General features: G+C 35.7%; 4 protein-coding genes across 14 annotated transcripts; 1 reads left to right on the forward strand and 3 right to left on the reverse strand.

The window, feature by feature from the left end:
• Positions 1-218: 218 nt before the first annotated feature.
• On the reverse strand, positions 219-1,603 carry LOC114411513. Its single transcript, XM_028375168.1, has 3 exons — positions 1,557-1,603; positions 1,066-1,470; positions 219-983 (listed from the first exon to the last, which is right to left on the reverse strand). Exons 1-3 carry the CDS (start codon positions 1,569-1,571, stop codon positions 303-305), a joined length of 1,101 nt encoding a protein of 366 aa, XP_028230969.1. The 5' UTR covers positions 1,572-1,603; the 3' UTR covers positions 219-302.
• A 3,987-nt stretch (positions 1,604-5,590) lies between these two features.
• On the forward strand, positions 5,591-14,606 carry LOC114412582 (F-box/kelch-repeat protein At1g22040-like). Of its 9 annotated transcripts, XM_028376528.1 has the most exons (5): positions 6,348-7,826; positions 7,902-8,242; positions 8,479-8,680; positions 9,000-9,193; positions 12,828-14,606. In XM_028376528.1, exon 5 carries the CDS (start codon positions 12,887-12,889, stop codon positions 14,330-14,332), a length of 1,446 nt encoding a protein of 481 aa, XP_028232329.1. In that variant the 5' UTR covers positions 6,348-7,826; positions 7,902-8,242; positions 8,479-8,680; positions 9,000-9,193; positions 12,828-12,886; the 3' UTR covers positions 14,333-14,606. The 9 variants fall into 9 exon arrangements, with proteins under 9 accessions (XP_028232327.1, XP_028232330.1, XP_028232328.1 ...); XM_028376526.1 differs by lacking the exons at positions 6,348-7,826; positions 7,902-8,242 and adding an exon at positions 5,591-5,782; XM_028376524.1 differs by having other exon boundaries at positions 6,348-8,242.
• A 701-nt stretch (positions 14,607-15,307) lies between these two features.
• LOC114412584 (BRASSINOSTEROID INSENSITIVE 1-associated receptor kinase 1-like) lies at positions 15,308-22,535 on the reverse strand. Of its 3 annotated transcripts, none has more exons than XM_028376537.1 (12): positions 21,940-22,535; positions 21,193-21,325; positions 21,038-21,109; positions 19,585-19,728; positions 19,158-19,229; positions 18,995-19,066; positions 18,720-18,796; positions 17,807-17,941; positions 17,390-17,731; positions 16,536-16,930; positions 15,808-16,127; positions 15,308-15,640 (listed from the first exon to the last, which is right to left on the reverse strand). In XM_028376537.1, the coding sequence occupies exons 1-12, from the start codon at positions 22,040-22,042 to the stop codon at positions 15,637-15,639; spliced, it is 1,869 nt and encodes a 622-aa protein (XP_028232338.1). In that variant the 5' UTR covers positions 22,043-22,535; the 3' UTR covers positions 15,308-15,636. The 3 variants fall into 3 exon arrangements, with proteins under 3 accessions (XP_028232338.1, XP_028232336.1, XP_028232335.1); XM_028376535.1 differs by having other exon boundaries at positions 15,308-16,127; positions 21,940-22,089; positions 22,193-22,534; XM_028376534.1 differs by having other exon boundaries at positions 15,308-16,127; positions 21,940-22,099; positions 22,193-22,534.
• Positions 22,536-23,368: 833 nt separating this feature from the next.
• On the reverse strand, positions 23,369-26,390 carry LOC114411312 (L-type lectin-domain containing receptor kinase IV.2-like). Its single transcript, XM_028375030.1, has 3 exons — positions 25,789-26,390; positions 24,110-24,378; positions 23,369-23,592 (listed from the first exon to the last, which is right to left on the reverse strand). Exons 1-3 carry the CDS (start codon positions 26,388-26,390, stop codon positions 23,369-23,371), a joined length of 1,095 nt encoding a protein of 364 aa, XP_028230831.1.
• Positions 26,391-26,677: the final 287 nt, after the last annotated feature.

Here is a 26,677-nt window from a genome sequence, read left to right on the forward strand (position 1 = left end):
GCCTAAGTGGTTATATTTTATAGGTTAGGGTTAGTGTTTCATATTTAAGGGTTATGGGATACTTTTTATGTTTTATGGGTTAGGGTTTAGTTCACATTGAAATTCATCGTTACTTAGAAACATTAGTTTTTTCCCTTTGGCTACCTTTGTTATTTGGTTTAGGGTTCATTGATTATTATAGTTTGATACGCGACATAAATTATATCCATAAGTAAGCCTTAATAAACTGAATATCATACATTACGCCATGAATGTCAAATTACAAATATACAACAAAGCCTTAATCAACAGAGACATGCAAATCATTCATTTTGGTGTTCGTGATGCCGTGAGGATGTGCCACATGGTCGATCCCATCTTCGTGCTTGGCGATCAGGATTTCTTCTGCCCCGATGCCTCCCCGCTTCTTCTTCGTCAGCCTCTGCAGAAAATGTGTTACGCAAATCAACACCGAATAAGTCACCCGTATTAGGTATTTGTCCCGGTACATTCCATTGTGTTCCTAACGGGGCATTAGGTGTTGGAATTGGCCCATGATATTGCTGTGAAGGGGTCATTGTGGGCCATGAAAATTGAGCTTGTGTTTCCGCAAAACCACCGAACGATTGCTGGGTTGCAGAAGTATCAGTGTCATGACCCTGAAAAGGATACTGATACATCTGTGTCGGATACTCAGCAAATGTTTGTGGCGTGTAATACATTCCATGGCCACGCTCCGCCATTTGTTGGGAATATTCTTCCGCTTCAACAGTGTCCCTTCTTCTGTCTATCCCCTGAGTTTCAATACTTGACTGAAGCATGTGAAACTGTTGTGCGGGAAATTGACGCTCTGATGCGGGACCATGTGACACTGGCTCAGTGACTCTCTCTTGCTCTTTGGATAAAATTGTAATTTTTTCCACATAAGGCACGAGATCATCAAATGTGCATGTTTTCCTCCCTTGAGGAGACACCATGTATTGTAATGCCTCCGCAACTTCACCCTGCATTTGTAACGATAACAAAATTAATGGCCATCATTAAATAAAAGTTCAACTTAAAATTTGAAAAAAAAGTAAAAAATACCAATGTAGCCGTCTTTGCATTTTCTGGGTCAACAAACATCTTTGTCTTTCGCCTATACCAGACCATGTAGTCCGAGTTAAAACTCAATAGGCCTTCTTGTCGGGGATAAGCGTCGACCCTAAATGCATGGCGATTATTCCACTGCTGAATCATTGGGGCGAACAATTGCCCCCAATTTTCGTCATGTTTCCCCTTTAATGTTATGCCATGAATGTTTAGGGGTTGTGAAGGAGACTCTGGAACTGGTTGTTGCATCCCAAATTGTCTCAAGACTCTGTCCGGTTGGTGCCACTCAATAACTTGGAAACAAATTAGTGGCACCACCGCGTACCACGCGAGACTTCCGACTAAACAAACGGGAGGCAAGAATGACATAACGGTTGATGGGTAAGGCTCCCACACAAACTGCATATAACAACATAGTTGTGAACATTGTAGTAAAATAAGACATATAATTTTTTATTTTACAAATACAATAGCATGGTTCTTACCTCATGACGTTTCATAATATCGAACTTGCGACGAAAAACTTTCACATCATCATTGCCGATATGTTGGTTTCCACGTCGCAGCCACCTACAAAGAATAAAATTTAATATACCCTAAAACCATTTATTCTATTAAAATGAAAGACGCTGTTAAAAATGACTGACCTGTGCCCTAGTGGTGTATTTTCTATGTGGGAAGGAGTCCTCTTTGGAGCCAAGGTGGGACATCGTTCCCATGCCCACAATTGTAGTAAGATGCACATACCTCCGATTGATTTAGTTTTATAATCGGTGGCACTGCACATCTCTCTGTATAGAAAACTAAGTACGGCAGCTCCCCATGCATATCTGTCACATTCTTCAAAGTCACGTAAAAATTGAAGGTACCTTACCGAAACTCTGTTACTGGTTTTGTCAACGAACAAGACACCTCCAATAAATCTCAGTATCCATGCACGGGCAAACCTTCGTACTTGTTCTTCGTCGTCATCATTATTAATTTGATCAAAATGGTGAGCCAGCCAACTTAATTTAACTGCACTACCTTTAATTTCACCTTTTTGTGGTCTGACTCCCAATAATTCCTCACATAAATCAGCCCAATCAAGATTTGTTGGACCGATTAATGGTAAACCATCCACACTTATACCTAACAACATAGAGACGTCTTGTAGAGTGATAGTACACTCTCTGCATCTCATGTGAAACGTATGTGTTTCCGGCCTCCATCTTTCTATTAGAGCACTAATTAGTGAGGCATTTATTTTTAAGAAACCCATCTTGATAATCCACCCGAAACCAGATTGTTGAAGAAAAGGAAAAATTTGTTCTGGAATTTGTTCTTCCCCTTGATACGTGGGGACAGCTCGTCTGATATGCAATTTCCTTTCTTCTTCCCCATTCCAAACATGTTCTGAAACATGCTTAGGTTGCATCCATAATACATCAGTATCGATGGGGCCAGATTTAATGTCAATGTGTGATGAAGATGATGATGAAGATGTCATTGCTGCTGCAAAATAAAATATAATACATGTGAAGAAAACTTTAATTTATTAGTAAACTTTAAATATATAACAATAAATTTGTAAAAAATCAAACTCGGCAATTTTTAATATATTCTATACATAAATTAAAATATATGTGAAGAAAACTTTAATTTATTAGTAATTTTTTTTCTACAATTAATAAATAAATAATTGAATAAAATATGGACTAACAAATTATTTATAATACAAACAAATATTGAAATGCAAATTTTTTTTTCAATAATATATATACAAAAATAATAATAATAATGTACAATGTATCATATATTTAATCACTTAAATTTTCTAAAACAAATAATAATAACGTACAAATTAAAACTAACAAATAATATATATATCATTCTAACTAAACAATAATTAACTCAAATAATATTAAATTATGATCTCATTTATTTAAAATACAAAATTATAATATTAAAAAGATAGATTTACGTGTGTCAAGTGTCTAATATTACAATTATTTATTTAAGTGTCAAATATTTAATATTACAAAAACTAAAATTTATAAATATATACCTAAAGATAATATTAACTTGTGCCTAATACTAAAAAATCTAATATTACTTATTTGATCCTAAAGTATCATCCATGTATATATATTTATTAGACTAAACTATCATCCGTCTAAATATATACCTAATACTACAAAGCTAATATCACATGTATAAAATTTAAGAGTATACACAACAACTAAATATATATACACGTAATATTTTTATACTAACTAAACAAATATATAATATTATTTTCAATTATACTTACTCATACAATTTTTTTTACTAGAGATTAAGTTATAAAATAATTTCTTATTTAAAACTCATAAGAATAATTAGTTTGTCAACCCCTGCATCATATATTTTAATTCTACGAATAATTAAGAATACAATTAATTATATATGTAGTACACAAATAAAATAAATTTACAAAAATAATTGAAACAAGTTGATAAGAAAGAATAATTATTTTAGAAAATTTTATATTTCTTGAGTTAGAATATATTTTATTTTACAGATATTTCTAGAATTCATAATAAAATTCTCATTTTTTGATAAAAAAAATTAATAATAATATTCTATGCTAATAATCAAATAACATCTAACAATATATACAATAACAATAACTAAATAAAATTTTAATTCTAACTAACCAAATAACAATTACTACTAATACTAAAATATTATACACAATAACCAAATAACATCTAACAATATATACAATAAGAATAACTAAATAAAATTTTAATTCTAACTAACCAAATAATATTTTCATACTAACTAACCTAATATTGGAATATTTATTAATAAGTAAAAAATAATAACACAATAGCTACTCATACAAACTAATTTAAACTTAGAACTTTTGTTAATAATAACTAACCTACTATTTACATACTAACTAACTTATAATACTAACTAACTTAAACTTATAATATATATTAGCATATTTACTTTGAAAATACATACCAGGAATTTAAGGGCACTTGAAGCACACTTGAAAGATGAATGCACAGAAGAACACAAACACAATAATCTCTCAAACTCCAGAAGAAGAAAGAAAGAGAAAGCAAACTAAGGAAGCTGTGTAAACGTAAAGAATAATGACTTCAACATTTTTTTTATAGCCCAAAACTTAAACCCCACCCCCAACGTTCAAATTTTTTTAACGTTAAGATGCTATATATGCTAGCCTTTTCAGAACCTGAAAGCTATTGCTTGCAAGGTGCAGACCAAGCCTTCATTCATTCACGTAACCCACACAAGCCTATCCCGCCAGCTCGAAAGGCGGGATCCTCTCTCCCCCTGTCCCGCAACCGCCAGTGGCGGTACCGCCTGCAACACCCTTCCCTCACCTGTCCCGCCAGCTCCAAGGGCGGGACCTCTCTCTCTCCCATCCCGCCATTGCTGCTGGCGGCACCCCTCCCCCTCTCTCCTAGTCAGCCCCTATCCCGCCATTGCCACTGGCGGTTCAAGCTTCCCGCCAGTGTCAATGGCGGCACCCACGTAGAAAACAAACCCCCCCCCCCCCCCCGTAATTTCTTATAAATCAGACCCTATTGAGTAAATAGTTTCTAAAACCAACCCTCCTCCGTAAATTTGCCTAAGAACTACCTCAGGCTCGGACATGAAATTGTCTAAATAAAGTTTTTAAACTCTTTTTAATAATTATATTATGAGTCTTATGATAAATTGTTTTTGATTTATAATTTAAACAATTTTTAAACTAATATGATGCAATTACAAAAAATATCAAATAAATTTGTTAAATTATCCTAAATCTTTATATCCTATATATATATATATATATATATATATTTTAACTTAAGTTATTATTTTATTTTAATTTTGATATAATAAAAATAAAATACTAATATATTTTTTGGTGAACAAAATAATAATATATTGATCACATTTATTTTTACTTATTGCATAAAGTAAACAATAAAAATGACTATACTTTCTTTATTATAAGAGCATGATCAACTTTTATTTATTAAAAGCAATCATAGTATGATACTATGTGACGTGTGATCCATTCAATTCTAGTTTTATTTTTTATCATTTCAATTTTCCCTTGTTATCTTCGGTCATAAGAAAGGTAAATAATATTTTTTTTAATATATAAAGTGCTCATAAATTAATTCTCAAATATGAAAATTTAAGTTTTAGTTACCAAAAGTAAAAAAATATGAAAAATTTCTTGATGCGTTCTATTATCTTATATAACCTGACATATTTAAGAATAAATTTATCAATATTTTATACATTTAAAAATAAAAATAAAAATTTATTTAAAATATAATTTAATTTTTATTTTTATATTTTTAATTATTACAAACATAATATTATAATAAATATTTTTAAAAAATGAAAAAATAAACATTATAATAAATATAATATTAATTAATAATCATAATCAAATCTGAAATTTTGTCAATATCTTCTGTTACTAAAATTTGGATTTTTAACTTTGGAGGACGAATTTCTGAACGACTATTTAAAAAAAAATATTCGAAGTCTCCGGGGGATGCATTCATTGTCTTCAATTTTTTTTTTCGTGTCGTTACTTTCATCTCTAACTACTCTTCTTCTGCATCATTTCTCTGTTGCAGCACCGGTTACGAAAATTCGTGGAACCGATTTCTGGTGTTGAGCTGCGATTGCATGTGGAAATCGATTTCTGGTATTATATTGAATCAAAGCTTATTTTTTATTTTATTTTTTGGGGGTTGGGGGAATTTTGTGGTTATGTTTCTCCAATGACACTCTGTTTGTTATCCTTTAACTTTTACTGGTTTTGATTTCTTCAATTATTGACCTCTCGAATGCTGTTTTTGGATTTATACTGTGCAGTTTGGGCCCATTTTTTTTTTTTTTTTTATGTAAGGAACAATTGCTTGATTAAACAAGTCTTTGTCTCTCTGATCGATTACGTGTCAGAGCTATGCGTGGTAGGTTGGAAGGTGTGTGCCTTCTGCGTCCCCAAACATGGATTTAACAAAATTTACGATTTTTTCGATCAGTTTCTAAGTGGTTCACTTGTGAGGTGCTTAATTGACTTCTTGGTCTTATTGATTTTACATGAATGCATTTTGTTTTTTCAGGGTATAAATGTGGGAATTGTATTCATGTTTTGAGTTGTTTCAGTGCTTATTTTTCTTCTGGAGGGAGTCTCTCTAGTGTAGGGGAGTATAAGATGCTTGTATACTAAAATGCTTGTTTTACTTTGGTTTCTATATGATGTGAGTGGTTTATTTTTTCTTTCTTAATTTCCCTTTTTCTCTCTGATTTTATATGTAAAACCAATTTTTGCTTTAGCCCTTTTTCTGGTGCCGACTTAATGGAATTCTTATTTGTTGTAAAGTTTTGGTGTTCTTTTGTATGTTGAATTTGTCTGAATGGTGATGTTTTGAATTTGAGTCTTTGGTTTTTCAAATTTCAATGACAAGCTGTTTGGTGGTTTTATTTTGGAATAGAATGACATTGCTGGTAACTTGTTATGAATATATTCACTTTAATTGCTTGTTATCGAAAATTTTGTGTTTCTATCTTCTCTTTTTTTGGGTGGGGTGGCAGTTCTTTAGCTTTATAGCCATGTGACATGAGAATTCTGTAGAATTTAGACCTTATAGTTTATACATTGCTTAGCCGTTATGCTTATTTTTAAATAAATACCTACCAAATGTGTAATGCTTCCCCTCTAATGGGTCTCCCATGAGAGTGTATTGTAGAAGGGAGAAGATGGATATGGGCAGTATATGAAATGATATGGAAAATTCTGTTGTGGTAAATCCTTACAAATAGGACATGTGGTTGGGAGGGAGGAGAATGGGGGATGCTCGAATTAGTGGTTAGGGAAGTGAATATGAATAAGGAGATGGAGGGTGGGGAGGGTAGGCAATCACTGGAGTAGTGTGGGGTGGCTTGTGCCACAGGGCAGAGAAGGTTTCCTTCTCTGATTACTGTTCTTTCTTTTGTTTCTCAGTTATACTTAAGCTGTGAAATTCTCTTGTAGTCAGAGCCAGCTCCGAGTTTTCTTTACCAATTCTATAATAAATACAGTTCCTATCAGCTTGGTATTAGAGCTCCTGATCTTGGGCATTGTTGTCAGGATCACGAGTTAAATTGTTGGATCGTATGATCCTGAGTTGAGTTTCATGCTGTGTTGCTCGTGAGATTGTCGGTCAGAGGGATTGGAGTAGGATCACAATTTTCCTTGTAGGATGATCCCCAGCGTGGCAAGCAGACCTGGACTTTAGGGTCTGATCCCCTTTGACCTGGTTTTTAAAAACCCCTAATTCCCTTTTCTCCTTCATAGTTCCATACACAACTCCATCTCCTTCCATGCTTGTCACTTCAGCAACCCTAAGTTCTCTTAGCTGCTGCCAATCTCAACCGCCCCACCTTCATCCTGCCCCACTGCTGCCCTGTGTCGTTTCCTGCGCTGCTGCTGCCTCCTCTTCTTTGGCTCTACGAAGTGAAAACTGCGAACAACTGCTGCTTGTGTCATGCAAGGGTGGCCATGATGATGACTTGACTGATTAGAGGAACTGTATCTTGTGTCATGAATTATCATGCTATTTCAATGTTCACAAATTCAGACTTCATCGAATTAGCTGAAGTTCCCGAGGATGAACCCTTGAGATTGATTATGCAAGAGGTAGTGCTGAATCCAGGTTCTCCCCACACTATCCAGTTTCTTAAGGCTGTCTATGGTTTAATCAGAGGTTAGTACTGCCAAAAAAATCTGGTTGTATTCCACATTTTTGTCTAAGTTTCATGCTTCAGTGGGCATTCAGCAGTAACCAAAATTATACACGGCTGGCCATGGCTTTCTATTGGAATGGAATGAAGCATGATATGGAGCAGTTTGTGGCGGCTTGTGTGGTATGTAAGCAGACTAAACTCCAGGCTCTTTACAGGCTTGCTCCAACAATTACCAAGTCCCAACCATGTTTGGTGGACTTCCAAGGGGTAAAGGAGCTGATACAACCATGTTTGAGAATCCATCTTCGAGCAGCCAATGAACCTACATCACCTGTTACCACTATGGCTCAGCCTGGTAATCCTGTAGCCTTTGTTTCGTAGTCCTGCTCCCTTGGACCTTGGATTCTTGATTCTGATGCCTTTGATCATATGACTGGTAACCAATCTCTTTTCTCTTCCTTGACTTTTTTGGACACCTTGCCTTCTGTTACTCTCGTAGATGGCTTTCAAATTAAAGTCTGGGGCATCGGACAAACCCATCCTCTTCCTCAACTTTCATTAAATTCTGTCTTATTTGTTCTTGGCTATCCTTTTAATTTAATCTCTATTAGCAAACTCACCCGTACTCTTGATCTTTCTGTCTTATTTGTTAATAATTTCATTCTTGTATAGGATCAATGCATTGGACAAACGATTGGAGTAGGACATGAGTTTGGAGGATTATATCAGCTTACACCTCTGATTGCCTGTGTCTCATCTGCATCTCCAGCTCTCACACATCTATGCCTTGGGGACCCGAGTCTGGAGAGATTGCGTCTGTTAGTTCGCAGTTTTTCTAATGTTAAGTCCTTTCAGTGCGACTTGTGTCAGCTAGGTAAACATACTCGTACCAGTTATGGTCTTCATGTCAATAAGTGTGCTGCGTCACCTTTTGCCTTAGTTCACTCTGATATTTGGGGTCCTAGTAGAGTTTGTTCTACATTAGAATATTTTTATTTTGTCACTTTTATTGATGACTTTTCTTGTTGTACTTGGGTCTTTCTAATGAAGAATCGTTTTGATGTTTTTTTTTTATCTTTCGAAGTTTTTCTGCTGAAATTCAAAATCAGTTTGGCTTCTCCGTCAAAATTTTACGAATTGATAATGCAAAAGAATATTTGTTGTCTCAATTTCAATCTTTTCGAAATTTGCAGGGGATTCTTGATCAAACATCATGTGCCCATACACCACAACATAATGGTGTTGCTGAACGCAAAAATTAACCGCATGCCTTCGTTGGTTCTCAACAATCAGATTCTTTATTCCATCTTGAATCCTCATCAACGCCTCCATCCTGTTCCTCTTTGTGTCTTTGGAAGTATGTGTTTTGTGCATGATCTCACTCTAGGTAAAAATAAACTCTGCCAAGTGCTTAAAATGTATTTTTCTGGGTTACTCCCGCCTCCAGAAAGGTTACTGATGTTTCTCTCCTCAACTTCAACGGTATCTGGTCTCTGCTGATGTTACATTCTTTGAGACTACTCCTTTCTTTCCTTCCACCGTTGACGATGTCCCTCTGGAGGTTCCATCTGTTGTTCTAGCGCCATTGGTTGCTCCTACTCCACCTCTACCTCTTGTATACCACCGATGGACACAAACACCACCGGCAACGCTACCCACTAATCCTCCAACATCATCTCCTACTTCTTCCACCATTGTCACCTGCACCTGAATTTCCCATTGCATTACGCAAAGGTATTTGGCCCACTCGTAATCCCAATCCTTAATATGCTTTTGCTCTTAACTGTGCCTATTTATCTCCCTCCTATTACTCTTTTATCTCTTCTTTGGATTTTGTGTCTATCCCTAAGTCTACTGGTGAAGCCATGGCTGACCACAATTGGCAATGGGAAATGTTGGAAGAAATGACTGCTTTGGATGCTAGCAACACATGGGAGTTCGTTCTGTTGCCTCCCAACAAATCCATTATTGGGTGTCATTGGGTCGATACGGTGAAGATCACACCTGATGGCCTAATTGATCGCTACAAAGGTCGCTTGGTGGCTAAGAGCTATACTCAAATTTTTGGTCTTGATTATGGCGACACTTTTTCTATTGTGGCCAAAATCACCTCTATTCATCTTTTGCTATGGCCGCCATTCGACATTGGCCTCTTCACCAGTTGGACATCAAAAATGCCTTCCTACATGGTGACTTGCTAGAAAAGGTGTACATGGTTCAACCCCCTGGTTTTATAGTACCAGGCAACTCACATCTTGTCTGTAGACTTTGACGTTCTTTTTATGACTCAAAGCAATCTCCTCGTGCCTGGTTTGGTCGCTTCAACTCCACTCTGATTGAGTTTGGTATGACTCGTTGTGAAACTGATCACTTGGTATTTTCTCTCCATTCATTGTCTGGCCTGCGCATCTATCTAGTTGTATATGTTGATGACATTGTCATCAATAGTGATGACTCTGATGGCATTCTCCGCCTCAAGTCTCACCTCCACAATCAGTTTCAGACCAAGGACTTGGGTCCGCTTAGGTATTTCCTCGGCATCGAAGTTGCCCACTCCTCATCTAGTATAGTCATTTCCCAATGGAAGTATGCTCTCGACATTCTGATCTAGACTGATATGCTTGATTGTTGCCCGAGTGACACTCCTATGGATCCTAGTGTGAGACTTCTTCCAGGTCAGGGGGAGCCATTGATAGACCTCGGAAGATATCGTCGTCTAGTTGGCAGACTTAATTACCTTATTGTCACTAGACCAGATTTGCAGTCAATGTGGTTAGCCAATTCTTGAAGGAACCATGTGGTTGTCGTTGGAATGTTGTCATATGTATCCTTCGATATCTCAAGAGTGCACCAAGTTGCAGATTAATATATGAAGATAAAGGCAATGCCAAAATTGCCTGCTATTCTGATGCTGATTGGGCAGGATCACCATTAGATAGGAGGTCCACTTCTGGATATTGTGTTCTCATTGGAGGAAACTTGATCTCATGGAAGAGCAAGAAGCAGAAAGCAGTTGCTAGATCTAGTGTTGAAGCTGAGTATCGTGCTATGGCAGTAGCTGCATGTGAGATTACATGATTAGGCAACTTCTCCAACAGCTAAAATTTGGAGACACATAGGATACAAAACTGATATGTGACAATCAAGTTGCTATTCACTTTGCGTCAAATCTAGTCTTCCATGAACGGACTAAACACATAGAGATTGATTGTCACTTTGTGAGAGAGAAGGTGCTTTTGGAGAAATCATCACCGACTTTGTCAGCTCTAGTGACCAACTTGCAGACATGTTCACTAAATCCCTCAAAATCCGGAGGATCACTTCCTGCAACACAACAGGGAGCTTGCCGATGGAACTAAAGCTACAAGATGGAAGTGTTGGTGGGCAGCGTTAACATGGACCATATGGCAGCACAAAAATGGAATAATCTTTGAAAACCAAACTTTCAATGGAAGTAAACTGCTGGATGATGCAGTACTTTTAATCTGGTCCTGGCTTAAAGCTATGGAAAAAGGTTTTGACCTGCACTTTAACCATTGGTCCACTCATTTGAGAGATGCTTTTGGGTAATTAGGAAAGAATGACAGCTGTTGGGAAGTATACAGTAGGTGTAGGATTTTACAATTCTTGTGTGGGGTTTAGCTGGTCCCTAGTATACACTGTTAGGCTAGCTCTTGGAACCAGTTCTGTACCTAACTGCACTATGTATTTTCAGTACCTCTGGTACTCTCTCGTATATATATATATATATATATATATATATATATATATATATATATATATATATATATATATATATATATATATCTATTTTTGCTAAGCAAAAAAGAAATAAGCTTGGATCATGAGATATATGCTCCAACTTGAGGGGAAGCATTAAAGATATGCTTTGTAAATAGGGAATATCTGCAGCTGATTATTAGGGACTATAATCAGCATTAGGGAATATTATGTTTCCTTTTATTGTAATAAGTTTCACTTTAAATAAAGGCTCACTTGGGTGATACAAATACACAATTACAGAAACCCTATTTTATAGAGGACAAGGTGCAGCTCATTGGGGGTTGGGGGAGGGACATCAATGGGCCTCCCACAAGAGTGTATCATACATGGGAGGAGAGGAATAAGGGATGTATAGGAAATGACGGGGAAAATTTTGTTATGCTAAATCCTAACAAACACTCAAACAGGACACGTGGCTGCAAGGGAGGGGAATGGGGGATGCTGGAATTAGTGACATCATTGGCATGGGAAGTGAATATGAGTGAGGAGATAGAAAGCGGGCAATCAGTGGGGTAGTGAGGGGTGGCTTGTGCCACAAGGAAGAGAAGGTTTCTTCTCTGATTACATTCCTTTCTCTCATTTCTGTTATAGTGAAGTTCTCTTGTGATCAGGGCTGTAGATACAGTTCATATCAATGATCTAATCAATATTGATATCCTATTGGCCCTAGGGAAATAATACAATGGTTGCTCATTATTTATAGTATAGGATTTACTTAAAATTTCTCTGTAGTCTGTGCTACTTGTCTTCATTGTGGCAGGTGCATATGGAAACTTTAGCCACTGATTTTCTTGAGTATATAGAAACAGCCAATATAGTTCATTTTTCCTTTCCAAAAATCCGAGTTTATATTCTACACACAATGCTAACACGTTAAATTAAATTTTAAGCATTTGTTAATATAGTTTCAGCATCTTTATTTGTGTAACTCTATCGATCTGTCTGTCTGTCTGTCTCTCTCTCTCTCTCTCTATATATATATATATATATATATATATTGGTGTTTTTGTGATGTGTGGTCTATCTCTCTTTAGTCTCTTATATATTCAGAACTTATGCATCCATCTATTGTTGTATTTCTTTGCCATTTGATTGATTAGTTGTGGAAATCCTTGTGAAATGGATGCTGTGCTTTGGTCAAAAGCTTATGCCTATTGAGATAAATCCATTATTTCAATTCATCAACGCATTTTCTTGGAATGTACTGATAGATGATTTAAAATGATGTTATGAAACAGATTAATCTTGGAAGTTTGATGTGCTTGCTTGCTTTTGGTTTGAATTTGAAGTGGTCTTAATGGGGAATATACTGAATCTGAACAATTCCAAGACTAGATGGAAGGATTCCTACGGGGTTTTACAAGGTGAATCCTGCAAGAGACAGAGGTTGTCACCAAACCCTTGCGGGTACAACGCAAGACTGATTCCGTCCCTTCCTGATGAGATATCAATACAGATTCTAGCTAGAGTTCCTCGAATTTATTATTTGAATCTGAAGTTAGTTTGCCGTGCTTGGAAGGAAACCCTTGTTAGTTCTGAACTATTTTGTGTGAGAAAAGAGCTTGGAACCATGGAGGAATGGCTCTACATTTTGACAAAGGTCAAGGATGATAAGCTTTTATGGTATGCATTGGACCCTCTTTCCAGAAGATGGCAAAGGTTGCCGCCAATGCCAAAAGTTGGGTTTGAAGATGAAACAAAGAAAGGTTTGATTTCCTTTCCCCTTCGGATGTGGAGCATGATGGGTCCAAGTATCAGAATTGTTGATGTCATAATGAGCTGGCTTGGTAGGAGAGATGCCCTGGACTGGATGCCATTTTGTGGTTGCTCCATAGGAGCTGTTGATGGTTGCATCTATGCATTAGGAGGATTTTCAAGAGCTTCAGCAATGAAATATGTTTGGCAGTATGATCCCATTAAAAACTCTTGGACTGAGGCCAGTCCAATGTCAGTTGGTAGAGCCTATTGCAAGACAGGTATATTAAACAACAAGCTTTATGTTGTTGGAGGGGTTACTAGGTGTCGTGGTGGACTAAGCCCTCTTCAATCTGCAGAAGTATATGACCCTCATACAGGCATGTGGTCCCAATTACCTAGCATGCCTTTTGCAAGAGCTCAAGTGTTGCCCACTGCTTTTTTGGCTGACTTACTCAAGCCTATTGCCACAGGAATGGCTTCATACAGGGGAAGGTTATTCGTTCCTCAGAGTTTGTATTGCTGGCCATTTTTTGTTGATGTTGGGGGTGAAGTTTATGATCCAAATTTAAATTCATGGCTTGAAATGCCAATTGGCATGGGTGAAGGCTGGCCTGCAAGGCAAGCTGGAACGAAATTGAGTATTACTGTCAATGATGATCTATATGCACTTGATCCTTCAAATTCTCTTGACAGTGCAAAGATCAAGGTATATGATTATGAAGGTGATACTTGGAAAGTTGCAGCCGGAGATGTTCCTAATCATGATTTCACTGATTCAGAATCTCCTTATCTCTTGGCTGGCTTACATGGAAAACTTCATGTAATAACTAAAGATGCTAATGATAACATTACAGTGTTGCAGGCTGACATGCAAAATGAACATGCTGAGTCAGCTTTCTCCCAATCAATATTCTCATCACCAGATAACTCATTCAGTGAAGATGCTGAATCTTCTGCAGAAGCCCGGAGAGAATTTTGGAAGGTTCTTGCAACTAGGAGTGGTAGATCTGCTGAACTAGTTAACTGTCAATCCCTTAAAATATGAAAAAAAAAAAAAATGGGGGTAGGGGTGTGGTTTAGAGTCCTTTTGTGGTTATGATTTGTGAGTATATTTCTGTTGGTTGGCATGATTGCTTATAAGTCACACTAGGTTGGGAAATTTCCAAAGTTGTAAATGATTTCCTTTACAAATTATTCATAATATGTAACCAAGAATACACAGAATTAAAACTATACTTAGCAAGAACATCATTCAAACACCCTACAATATATGAATGTTTTTTAACATTAAGTTGGGTATATATCACCGTTTTGTAGCATTTGGTCACTTGATGATACTTTAAAATTATACTCAACACTCACTACGTGCCATTGACGTGGTTGATAGTTTATTTATTTATGTTTTTTGTTATCAATCAGGCTGCGTTAATTACCACTCACGTTAGTTGTCTGTAAGGTAGTTAAGTTTGCTTACCTTTTTTTTATTATATTTTTTGTTTTATAACTTATTTTAATAAATTTTATAAAAAATATTAAATTAGCTTATTTTTTTTAGCAAACTTTCTACTAAAGCTTATATGTGAACTCTAACTTAATACGGTTATACACTATTAGTTATTTACGTGATTTAGGACCCATTGTCATAGCAATTTTAAATGCAAAGGGAATACTATATATATTTATGATATATTGAATAGAATATATTTTAATTATTAAAATAAATTTTTAATAATATTGTAGTGAATACTGCCAATTATTTTTTTCATTTATTTATTACAGTAATCTTAAAATTAATAGAATAATGTTATAATTTTGAAAAAAAATTATTAAAATATTATAAGTCTATAAATATGACATGTATTACTATAAAAAAAGCACATTCAACCATGGTTCAATTACTATAGAGAACAAAGACATTACCAAAAAATAATATCTCATCCCTCAATAATAGCAGCTATAAACAAAAGTATTTGCACCAACCTGATGGGAGTAAATAATAATAATCATTGGCTCTGACATATCCTTTTAACTGGTTGTTTCATAAATCACTATATATATTCTGCAATGATCAGTGTCAGTTTACACGTAAAAAATATGGCACCAATATAACCTGGTATCTACGTGGTTCATGGAGAATGTATTCAAAGTGTTGTAGTAACACTCTTTGAACATGCAGTGAAGTAACAGTGATCAAAGACTAAGGAATATTTAGACACAAGCTGTTATCACCACTGCATGGCATACTAATTATACGGTGCATTAATAAACCAACATTTTGGAGCTTTGAGGGAAACATATTTGTTTCTACAAAGCGTCTCTTACTTTGCTAAACGTTTCATTGTTCAAAGATCATCTAGGACTTGACAGTTCATCTGGTGCAATATTTGAAGTTGAGTCTAATAATGGCATACTAATTATACGGTGCATTAATAAACCAACATTTTGGAGCTTTGAGAGAAACATATTTGTTTCTACAAAGCGTCTCTTACTTTGCTAAACGTTTCATTGTTCAAAGATCATCTAGGACCTGACAGTTCATCTGGTGCAATATTTGAAGTTGAGTCTAATAATGGCCGCCAATAACCATTGTGGAGATTGGAGGGGTCGAAGTTTGGTTGGATCATATCCTCTTTCTGCCACCATTTATCCCATTTTTCTGCCAAACCTTCACCATCTAGCATTCTCACCACCTCAGACATCTTTGGTCTTTCCATAGGGGAGCTTTGTGTGCATAGCAAGGCCACTTGGATTAACTCCTCTACTTCCGCCTCCTCATATTTTCCCTCTAAATCTGTATCCACCAGTGTCTCCAACCTCTTGTCTTTCAGAAGTGCTTTCACCTGGGATCAAAATAATGTCATTTGCCAAGAAAAACCATTAACAATTGGTGTTAATTTCAGTGCTTATAGCTAATGTAACAACAACTGGGAATATGAGATTCTAGAATCTGGGACAGATAGAAACAACCAAATCAATTTGGTATTTGTTATTTTTTCAAAGCAAAGGTAGTTATACAACAAAACAAAACTCGAAGAGGGAATAAAGAGAGGTTTCAAAACTTCAACTAGGAATATCCAGCAGGAATAAGCAATAATTGCAAATCCTATACTGAAATCATGAACATTTGAGGCAAAAATGTTTCCTTCCATTGGTTCAATTTCAACCTCATAATTTTTAGAAAACTACATATGGCTGCTAAATTGAACATGAAGTACAAATAGCATATTTTTGGTAAACATAATACCTACCCAGTCAAGCAACATGACATCATCATCATTGGCGAGTCGTGCTAAATCAAAAGCCCTCTGTCCAGTTATTAGTTCAAGAAGCATCACACCATATCCAAAAACATCAGTTTTCTCTGAAGACTTTCCAGTTGAGAGGTACTCTGGTGCTATATGGCCAATTGTACCGCGTACTGCGGTAGTAACATGAGTATCCTTATAATCCATAAGTTTTGCTAAACCAAAATCTCCTACAACTGCTTCAAAGTCATCATCTAACAATATGTTAGCAGCTTTGACATCACGATGAATAATCTTTGGGTCGCAATGATCGTGCAAATAAGCAAGCCCCCTAGCAGCTCCTAGAGCAATATTCTTCCGTTTTGGCCATTCAAGTGGTGGTTGTGATTCCGGACGATCTACAAGAATACATTCAATATAAATAAAAACATTTTTAATTTGAAAGCAGATTTTGAAATTTAACAGCAGAAGAGCTGATTTGGATTCTCTATTTTGACCACATTAAATGATTTGATCAACAAGACTGGATGAATGCTTAGAAAAATTTGGCACTAAGACTGGATCAAATTTAAGATACTGATATATTTCCTAAATGTTGTGTGAATGTGCCCTGCTAGATAACATGTCAGACATACACAATTTTTATTTTACAAAAAAATAAATAAAAGAACAAACTTGAAAGAAATTTGACATGAAAAGTAAGGTTTACATAACTAGCAGAAAAAGATATACGAGAGAAAAGATATTTAGTTGAGAAACACACTGAGGTAAATAAGTTAAAAAAAAAAGAGCAATGTATGTCATGTCACATTAATCCTCTTCAATAGGGATTCAATAGAGTAGACTAATAAGGGTACCTCGTAAACATGAAGCTACACTTCCATTAGACATGAAAGGATACACAAGCAAGCGTTCAGTAGGTGTCATACAGAAACCACGCAGGCGAAGCAAATTTCGATGGACAGCCATGCTGATCATTTCCACTTCAGTTTGAAATTGCATCTCCCCACCCTGAGTTCGTTCCTCTTTAAGTCTTTTTACTGCTACAAGATCACCATTTGTTAAGCGTCCTTTATAAACCTTGCCAAATCCACCTTTACCAAGAATGTTTTTGTTATTAAAGGTATCTGTTGCAACTTGCAGTTCACGCAGTGAAAACCTTTTAAGCTGACCAAGGTGAACTTCAGGATCCTCCTCAGCTGCCAGTGGAGTACACACAAAAATCAGTTATGGGTATCATATGCAGCTTTAATCTATTAAAACAACCAACCAACCTGCAACATCAAAGAAAAAGTCCCTTGGCTTCCTTCTTTTCCAATAAACAAGTACAATTACTGGAGCTGCAAACAACAGTGCAGCACCCACAGCAACTCCTCCAGCAATGATTACAATAGCACGGTTACCATTACCTACAAGGATTAACAGAATAAAATGGGAAACTATAACTCAATTCCAAAGCTATGCTTCCCATTGAATAGCATAGGAAAAAAAATCAACATTATTATTAACCCCTTTTCTTGAATTGGACCATGAGTAACATTCTGTTAGGATACTAAACAGAAAGAAAACACAGAAACCATTCACCTCAAGAAACTATACATTTAAGCATGTAGAAGTTATGCTTAAGGTATCTCCATCATCAAAGATCATTGTTCAATAACACTCAATCTGTCTTTTCAATAAATTTAAAACTTGTAAGAATGAAAAGATTCAGTTGCAAAAATCATCCAAAAATTACAGAATAAGCACTTGATAAAAACCCATGTAACCTATCAACTATCAAAAGGCTGAAGGAAATATTTGTAGTATGGAATGGAATGGAGTGGATGCTGCTTGTTAAAGAAACAAAAGTAAAATACCACCAAAATTGAAAACCTTATACATAGTATTAATTTTTAATTGTAAAACACCACTATTGAGCCTTTGCTTCTCTTAGTGGTTTAAATTACATGGTATCAAATTCTAGTTGACCTGATGGTGTAGAGTTTGACTGTTGCCCCGAGTCTTACAATTTTAAAAAAAGTTGATTTGTTGTCAGTTTTAGTTGTAATTCTGTCTGCATTTCAAGCCTAGTGGACTCTCACACGAGAGGGCATTTTCCGTTATATTTTCAGCTTATGCTTTTAGGTCAGGTTATTGTTTGAAAAAATAAATTCATTACCAACAATAAAACAAATACCAACAAACCTGAAGAACTTTGTGGCGGTGTGACAGCCGGTGGAGGTACAAGGGTGTTATTATTCAATGAAGGATTATTCCTAAAACTGCAATGACAAATAAATGGGTTAGTACAGAATTTATATCTCATCCGTTGATCATAATAGTAATGTGTCCTGCATCGGACAGATGGGATTCTGTGGGGTTTATAATTGGTCTCTCCGACCATAATAACCATTGGCTAATAGTTGTAGTGTAGCTCTCCCAATGTGCTTATCAAAACAAACAAATTTATTTGTACCAACCTGATGGGAGTAAAACTTGAAAAAGAACCATTGATTGGGATGTCTCCAGTTAAGTTGTTGTTCGATAAATCACTAGATTCAACAATGAACATGGTGTCAGGTTACACATTAAATAACACAACACAAGTATAACAATGTATCTAGATATAGGAGTAAAACTCACAGAACTTGAAGTGAATCAACAGTGGTCAAACGAACAGGGATCTTTCCTGACAAGCTGTTATTGTTCAGACGCCTGGTTCGTGGAGAAGATCCATTTAGTTTGCATATAATAAACTATTAAAAGAGAAGAGTAACAAGACAATACAGCAAACAATCACTAAGTAGCAAGTGTGGTAGGTGTGTGCTATAATAATTTGTTGGTAACTTATATAAGCATCTATTTCATGTAATTATGTAGAATGATACTTCTTTGAGGCAGGTGCTCAAAGTATATTTCAAGTGTTGGAACTGAAATAGACGGTGCATAATCTGCCACCATTTTATGTGGGAAAGAAAAATTGTGAATTCTAAATGAAGAAACAAAATTGAAACTGATTTAGATAAGTCTCGCTGATTAAAGATATGAGATAAAGGAAGACATGCCATACAGGAAACGTAGTTTTTTAAGGTTGGCCAAGTTGTCTGAAATGGGACCAGTAATGTTGTTCGAGTAAAGATCCAAGCTCACCAAGTTTCTCAAACTTCCAAGCTCATCTGGGATTTTCCCAGTTATATTATTACTATAAAGTTCCCTGTCAATGAAAAGAAAAATGTTCAGATTTGGGCAGAGAAAAAAGTCCAGTGAATAACTAAACATTGCATAACCCATTTGTATTAAAATCTAATAGACGTTCATAAAGTAAAAATTGAACTACACAAAATGCCAAGGTATATGTGCTATGCAAAAGCACAGGATCGAAGAATTGACTAGTTCATGAGTTAATGAAAAAACTCAAATAGCATAGCCTCCTTTTACAGCTGAAAAGAAAACTTTTGGACCATTCAAATAAATTTTGGTTTATATGAAAATCAAATTATAACCATTGGTATCCATAGTTTTAAAGTGGAAGAATTTGAATCATCCACTTTACAATCTCCACCTTCACTCAAATTTGACTAGTTCCTCATCGCCATATAAAGCCTTCAGGGGTAGGCAAGTGCAGTAAAGACTAACCAACTCCAAGCAATATGCTGGATTATCGAACATGTGAATCTCTTGCACTACAGATTTGCCAACAACAACAACTCGAATAAAGTGACTTTTACATCAATGTGTTTGGTCTTGTTGTGAAAATGACTATTCTTAATCCAGTGAATAGGCACTTTGACTAACGCAAAATACATCAAGAACATCTTGTGTTAGGCCAAGTCCATTAACCAAACCTCAAGCCAAATAGCATCCTTTCGCACCCTCTGTTGCTGCAATAAGTTCTACTTTAGTCCTAGATAATACAGCAATTGATCGATGAGTAGCTTTCCAACTGATAGCACAGCTACATAGAGTAAAGATATATCAAGAAAGACATCAAGATCAAGATCATCACCATAATCTAAATCAGTGCAAACCAACCTTCTATTTCTAGCTATATCTTTACTCTATGTAAAATATGCTATAGATTAGATCTAGTGCACACCATAACATATAGAAAGCTGTCAACTACACTAGTATAAGCAGTATGTTATATACACTTCATCCCTTCCATCGTTTGTGGGCAAAGGTCTGAAGATAACTTAAAATTTGCACCCAGTTCTTTCATTTCAAACTCATTCCTGAGTTCAGTTTCTAACTTCTTGATCAAGGACTGGTCACATGATGTAATCAACATATCATTAACATAAAGTAACAAGTATAAAAAAGAACCATCAGTAAATTTTCTGAATAACAGTCATCATATTGACATTTAGTATAACCTTGCATAATCACATCTGTTTCAGCCAAACAATCAAGAGTTACAAGTAAAAGTTAATGAAATATCAATCTGTAAATAGTGTTAAGCAAAATATACTCAGAAAAGAAGACGTAAATTCAGCCAACAATATCATATCTGTTTTGTAACTTACAAGTATTGCAAATTTGGGAGTTGGCCAAGCTGTGGAACAAGTTGACCGGAAAGGTTTGCATTTCCAAGATCACTAGCCAAACAAAAATTCGTTTTTTTTTACCATATGCACAAACTTTCATAAAACTACAAGTAAAAATAACAGAGATATCTTACACACGGGTCACGCTATTTTCATTGTTGCAAGTAACATGAAACCATGTGCAAGGATCGACAAGTGTAGAATCCCAACTTTGAAGAACATTGTTAGGATCACTCACACTGTTCTTCAATGCAGTCAGAGCATCACCTGTCATAGAAGTACTTAATATATTAAATCAATAGGAGTAAAAAATCAAACAGGTGTCAACATTTATGTTGCTCTAATGAAATTGGGTGAAAGGCATAAAGTAAAAACACGGAATCCCAAGTTCCTAAAGAATTCCCCATCAAACATTTTTCAGTTTACGACCTACAAACAACCAAAGCTAGTCATATAGAAAACCAACACACCATTGACATTTTTTTGGTTTCCCACATGTCTCCTTCTTTGGAGGTAATCCTGTTCGAGGCACGGTCAAACACTACATGTGGGCACCTCTCCTAGCGGGGATTTGAATCTTGGTTCACCACGTTGTGGGAGACTAGCTCCTTTCGCCAGACCCAGCCCCCGTTGGTCACCATAGACATTTTTAGAAGGCAAAATTAATATATTAACCGTCTAAATTAAAGATTGGTTTCAATTTCGTCCTTTTTTCAGTTTAATTTATTCCCCTAATTTGTTTTTTCACAATGCATACTAACTCCTCCAGTTTTATTACTCAATCAAATACAGCTGAAAGGCAACAAAAAGAACAAAAACGGGAAAACAAAATAAAATTCATCAAGTCAAGCAACAAGTAAGCACAAAAAGTCCCCACCCACCTTCTGTGTTGCCAGAAACCTTGAGCAGCAAGTCAAGCACCAAAATTGCCCAAAGAGGAAACCAAGACATGAAATCTGAAATCACTCGCTCCATGTTGGCCATCCTCTTCAATCATGCACATGAACTTGAATATACCTCATCCACAGCCCCTATTGATTACTAATTGATCTTCATTATACCCTTCAAAGCTCATAAGCAAATAGACCAAGTTGACCAAAACAAATAGCAGTCAACTTAGAGTTATACACTTACACCATAACCGAATTCTGGATTTTTTTTCTTCTAATTTCTCCTCCTTTTCTTCTGTCACTTCTTACTTTGGAATATGGAGCTAGCTAGAATCTCATGTGGGGGTCATCAATTTCAAAGAAAAATGCTGCAGGCGGCAACAGTTTTGAGATAGTGAGGTTCTCCAGCCACACAAGCCTTAAACTTGGGAGAAGACTGGTCACTGGAGAGCCAAGTCAATGAATCTTGCATTCTTTTACTGAGAAATTTCTACTTCTTGTTATTATTATGAAAACTATGATGTGGTGAGAAAGTGAGGTTTCAGATGAAAATGAAGTTGGAAAAGGAAGGAGGGACAATGGTTTCACTCACAAGACTTTTGAAGCAGTTAGAAGTTTGAACAAAGAGAGTAAGAGAAGAGGGTCAAAGACGCGCGCTTGGATTCTTACAACTGTCCCCACCACACCACATTGCCCTGTGTATACGAAGAAACTTCTGCATGATTATGACATCACGTGTGCGTTTACTGATTTGTCATCACACACGGAGTCAAGTGAGCTTTTTTATTCTTTGGCTTAAAAAAAACTCTAAATTGTCATTTTGGGGAGATTGCTGTCACTCCAATAGAGAAATACTTTCACAAATTTGCTGACTTTATAAATATTAACAGATGAGAAAGAGAAGAAAATAAAGTAAATTTAATTAAAATATATTGACAGTTTATATGTTATTGTAAATGGTAATATTATTGATTTTCGTAAGAATTATTTTGAAAGTTATATTTAAGATTATTTTTAATTATTAGACAGTGCAAAAAAAGAAAAACTTTATTAATAAAAAATTAATCTCAAATAAAGTATGAGAACAGTTGAGTTAACATTAATTTAAATATTATAAATAATTTTCTCTTCCCTCTAGATTCCTTTATCTTCTATTTTTTTCCCTTTTCCTTCACATGTCTGAAAAATTATACTAATAATCTATCCCCTTTATTGTATTTTCCTTCAACTTCAAAACAAAATTCTTTCAAGGAGCCAGGGTTATTTCTCTAGCTTAAATGCAAAGAGTTGTTATTCACCACTAGATGGCACACTAAACCAACATTTTTTGCAGCTTTGAGAGAAAACTATTTGTTTCTACAAAGCGTCTCTTCCTTTGCTAAACGTCTCAGTATTTAAAAGGTTTCTGTCTGTTCAAAGATCATCTAGGACCTGACAGTTGAATATTTGAAGTTGAGTCACAAGGAGTGTAGAGATTAAAGGGGCTGAAATTTTGTTGGATCATATCCTCTTTCTTCCCCCACTGATCCCACTTTTCTGCCAAACCATCACCCTCTAGCATTCTCACCACCTCAGACATCGTTGGTCTTTCCAAAGGGGAGCTACCAGTATCTTCAACTTCTTGTCTTTCACTAGTATTTTCACCTTGCCAACAAAAACCATTAGTCATATTGGTGCTAACATCAGTACATAGATGATGAAAAAAAAAAACTAAACAGCAACCAAGAAGATAGGATTCTAGAATCTGGGACAGAAATAAGAAGAACCAAATCAATTTTGTATTTTAATTTCAAAGCAAAGGGTAGTTATACGTCAATACAAAACCAGAATAGGGGAACAAAAGAGGTTTCAAAACTTCAACTAGGAATGTAGAACAACAACAAACAAGAACTCATCCTGAACTCAAGAAATAGAAATAGCTGAAAGTGGAATAAATTATATTTAGTGTTCAACAATACGATTTCCTTCTATTGGATCATCTTCAACCTCAATATTTAGAAAAACATGTGGCAGCTGCTAATTGAACAAGAAGTACTAATAGCATATATATCTTTAGGAGACATAATAACTACCCATTCAAGAAACATGACTTCATCATTAATGGCAAGTCGTGTTAAATTAAAAGCCCTTTGTCCAGTTATTAGTTCAAGAAGCATCACACCATATCCAAAAACAACTGTCTTTTCTGAAGACTTTCCAGTCGCGAGATACTCTGGTGCTATATGGCCAAGCGTACCACGTACAGCAGCAGTAACATGAGTATTTTTGTAATCCATAAGCTTTGCTAAACCAAAATCTCCAACAACTGCTTCAAAGTCCTCATCCAACAATATATTAGCAGCTTCGAAATCACGATGAATAATCTTTGGGTCGCAATGATCGTGCAAATAAGCAAGCCCCTTAACAGTGGTGGTTGTGATTTTAGACGATCTACAAAAATACAATCAATATACATAAAAACATTTTTACTTTTAAAAAACATGTCGAAATTTAACTACAAGAAATTTTAATTGCTTTTATGCTATTTTAGCATAGGAGTTTATTTGTATTCTGTTTCGACTGCATTAAATGAGATACTGTTGTTGGTTTTGTGGAGGAAATTATAAAAAAGAGAGGAGAGAAGAGAGACAATAAGTATGCAGAGGAAATAGAATTATTCTATTCTAATTCAAATTGTTCTCAGCAACGATACAATAAATAGCAAAAGATAAACTAATTAGATAACAAGATATTAACAAAACAGAATATTAAAACTAACTTGCTCCTTAAAGATAGGAACCACTTATTAACTAGGCTAATCTATTAAAACTGACTTACTCCTAAAATATAGGGAATCAACTTATTTACTAAATCCTATTTTAAAAATTGAAAAATAAAATATTATGCAGTTACAAAAGTATATCTTCAACACTCCTCCTTGCTTTTGGAACTGCAAACTCCAATTCTTTGAGTTCAAGTTTGTTGATAGGTAGTGACTTTGTAAACATGTCAGCCAGTTGATCTTTAGACTTACAATAAATTAAGTTCACTTCACCACTTTGTTGCATCTTTATCAAATAATAGAACTTGATGTTGAAATGTTTAGTCTTCCCATGACACACGGGATTGTTTGCAATAGCAATGACTACTTGATTGTCAACAAAAATTTCAATTTTGTTCTTTTGAGCAAATAGAATATTTGACCTTGTTGAAGTGAGATACATTAGACATCCAATCAAGCTCCCATAATATCCTTCATCAATGTTATCAACACCTTCTTTCTTGCTGAACTTCTCCTTTTGATTCATTGGAGTGCTAACAGATTTGCATTCCTCCATTTGAAACTTCTTCAAATTTTCTTTTGCATATTTCCTTTTTTCCATGTTTAGCATTCTTTCAAGACGGCAATGATCAAGTCTCTTGTGCTTGAATTCCGTGGGTGTGACTTGAGTGAAATAGGTTGTATGCTCCTCCTCTGCTGGATCAAATGAGAAGCTTTTACCTTTCATTTTAACCCTTAGAACTTCCCGGCCAAAATTGTCATAGATAAAGCAATGTTGATGTTCAAAGGACACTTTAAATCCCTTTTTAATCAACTGACCTACACTTAGCAAGTTTTGGTCAATGTTAGGTACATAAAGAACATCTAATATTAATTTGATACCTGAACACGTTGAAATTGCAACAGTTCCTTTTCCTTTTACAGGAATATAGCCACCATTCCCAATTCTGACCTTTGAGACATTAGTTGGCTTCAAATCCTTGAATAAAGTCTTATCATATGTCATGTGGTTCGTACAACCACTATCAATCAACCAACTTTCACTTGATTCACTACTCAAGAAGCATGTGGCCACAAACAGTTGGTCCTCTTCTTCTTGATTAGCAATCTGAGCTCCCTCATCATGGTGATTTTTGTTGGGGCAGATCACCGCTTCATGCCCTATCTGGTTGCACTTGTTACATTTTGCATCTGGTCTCCTCCAACATTTGAAAGGTGCATGACCTTTTTTGCCACAATGTTGACAAGGTGGATAATTTTTCTTTTTATCCTTACCTTTGTTTTGGTTGTTTGCACTATTTTCGCTGCTTGCTGGTTGGTTCTTCTTGAAAAAATCCTTTTTGTTTTCATCAACTTCATGATGTTTGGCGGGCAAAGCACCTTCGACAACACGATCTTGCCTCATCAACCTTCGCTGCTCTTGAGCTTGCAGGGCGTGTAGCACTTCTGCCAATGTGATTTTCGACAGATCCTTTGTGTTCTCCAATGAAGCTATAGATGCTTCATACCTCTCCGGCACCGTTACCAAAATTTTCTCTACAATTCTCGAATCAGCAAAATCACTTCCCAACAACTTTATCTTGTTGGCAATACCCAATAATTTGTTTGAGTATTCTTTGATTGTCTCTGACTCTTGCATCCTTTGAAGCTCAAATTCTCTCCTTAAATTCAGCACTTGCATGCTTCGTATTCTATCATCTCCAGCGTATTCCTCTTTCAGATAATCCTAAATTGCTTTGGGTGATTTAAGAGTCATGATTCTGATGAATATCATTTGTGAAACACCAGTGAACAAACATGACCTCGCCTTTGCCTTCTTCATCTTTCTTTCCTTGTGATTTTTAATTTGGGCCATGGTGGGATTTTCAGGCAGCGGATATATTTCATAATCCTCTTCCACAGCATCCCATAAATCCAAAGACTCCATGTAGGATTGCATTTTCACTTCCCAAAGATCATAATTCTCTC

The sequence above is a fragment of the Glycine soja genome, chromosome 5, assembly GCF_004193775.1.
Source record: "Glycine soja cultivar W05 chromosome 5, ASM419377v2, whole genome shotgun sequence".
Taxonomy (NCBI): domain Eukaryota; kingdom Viridiplantae; phylum Streptophyta; class Magnoliopsida; order Fabales; family Fabaceae; genus Glycine; species Glycine soja.

Coding starts and splice junctions, on each gene's coding strand:
- LOC114411312 (XM_028375030.1), bottom strand. CDS start 26,390: ATGCAAGTGCTGAATTTAAGGAGAGAATTTGAGCTTCAAAGGATGCAA. Junction 24,379..25,788: donor CAAGAAGAAGAGGACCAACT/GTTTGTGGCCAC, acceptor GTATTTTTGTAG/ATCGTCTAAAATCACAACCA. Junction 23,593..24,109: donor GACAGTTGTTTTTGGATATG/GTGTGATGCTTC, acceptor TTTGTTGGCAAG/GTGAAAATACTAGTGAAAGA.
- LOC114412582 (XM_028376526.1), top strand. CDS start 12,887: ATGGGGAATATACTGAATCTGAACAATTCCAAGACTAGATGGAAGGAT.
- LOC114411513 (XM_028375168.1), bottom strand. Junction 984..1,065: donor ATGCAAAGACGGCTACATTG/GTATTTTTTACT, acceptor TTACAAATGCAG/GGTGAAGTTGCGGAGGCATT.
- LOC114412584 (XM_028376537.1), bottom strand. CDS start 22,042: ATGGCCAACATGGAGCGAGTGATTTCAGATTTCATGTCTTGGTTTCCT. Junction 19,729..21,037: donor CTCCCAAATTTGCAATACTT/GTAAGTTACAAA, acceptor TTTCATTGACAG/GGAACTTTATAGTAATAATA. Junction 18,797..18,994: donor TCAAGTTTTACTCCCATCAG/GTTGGTACAAAT, acceptor TTGTCATTGCAG/TTTTAGGAATAATCCTTCAT.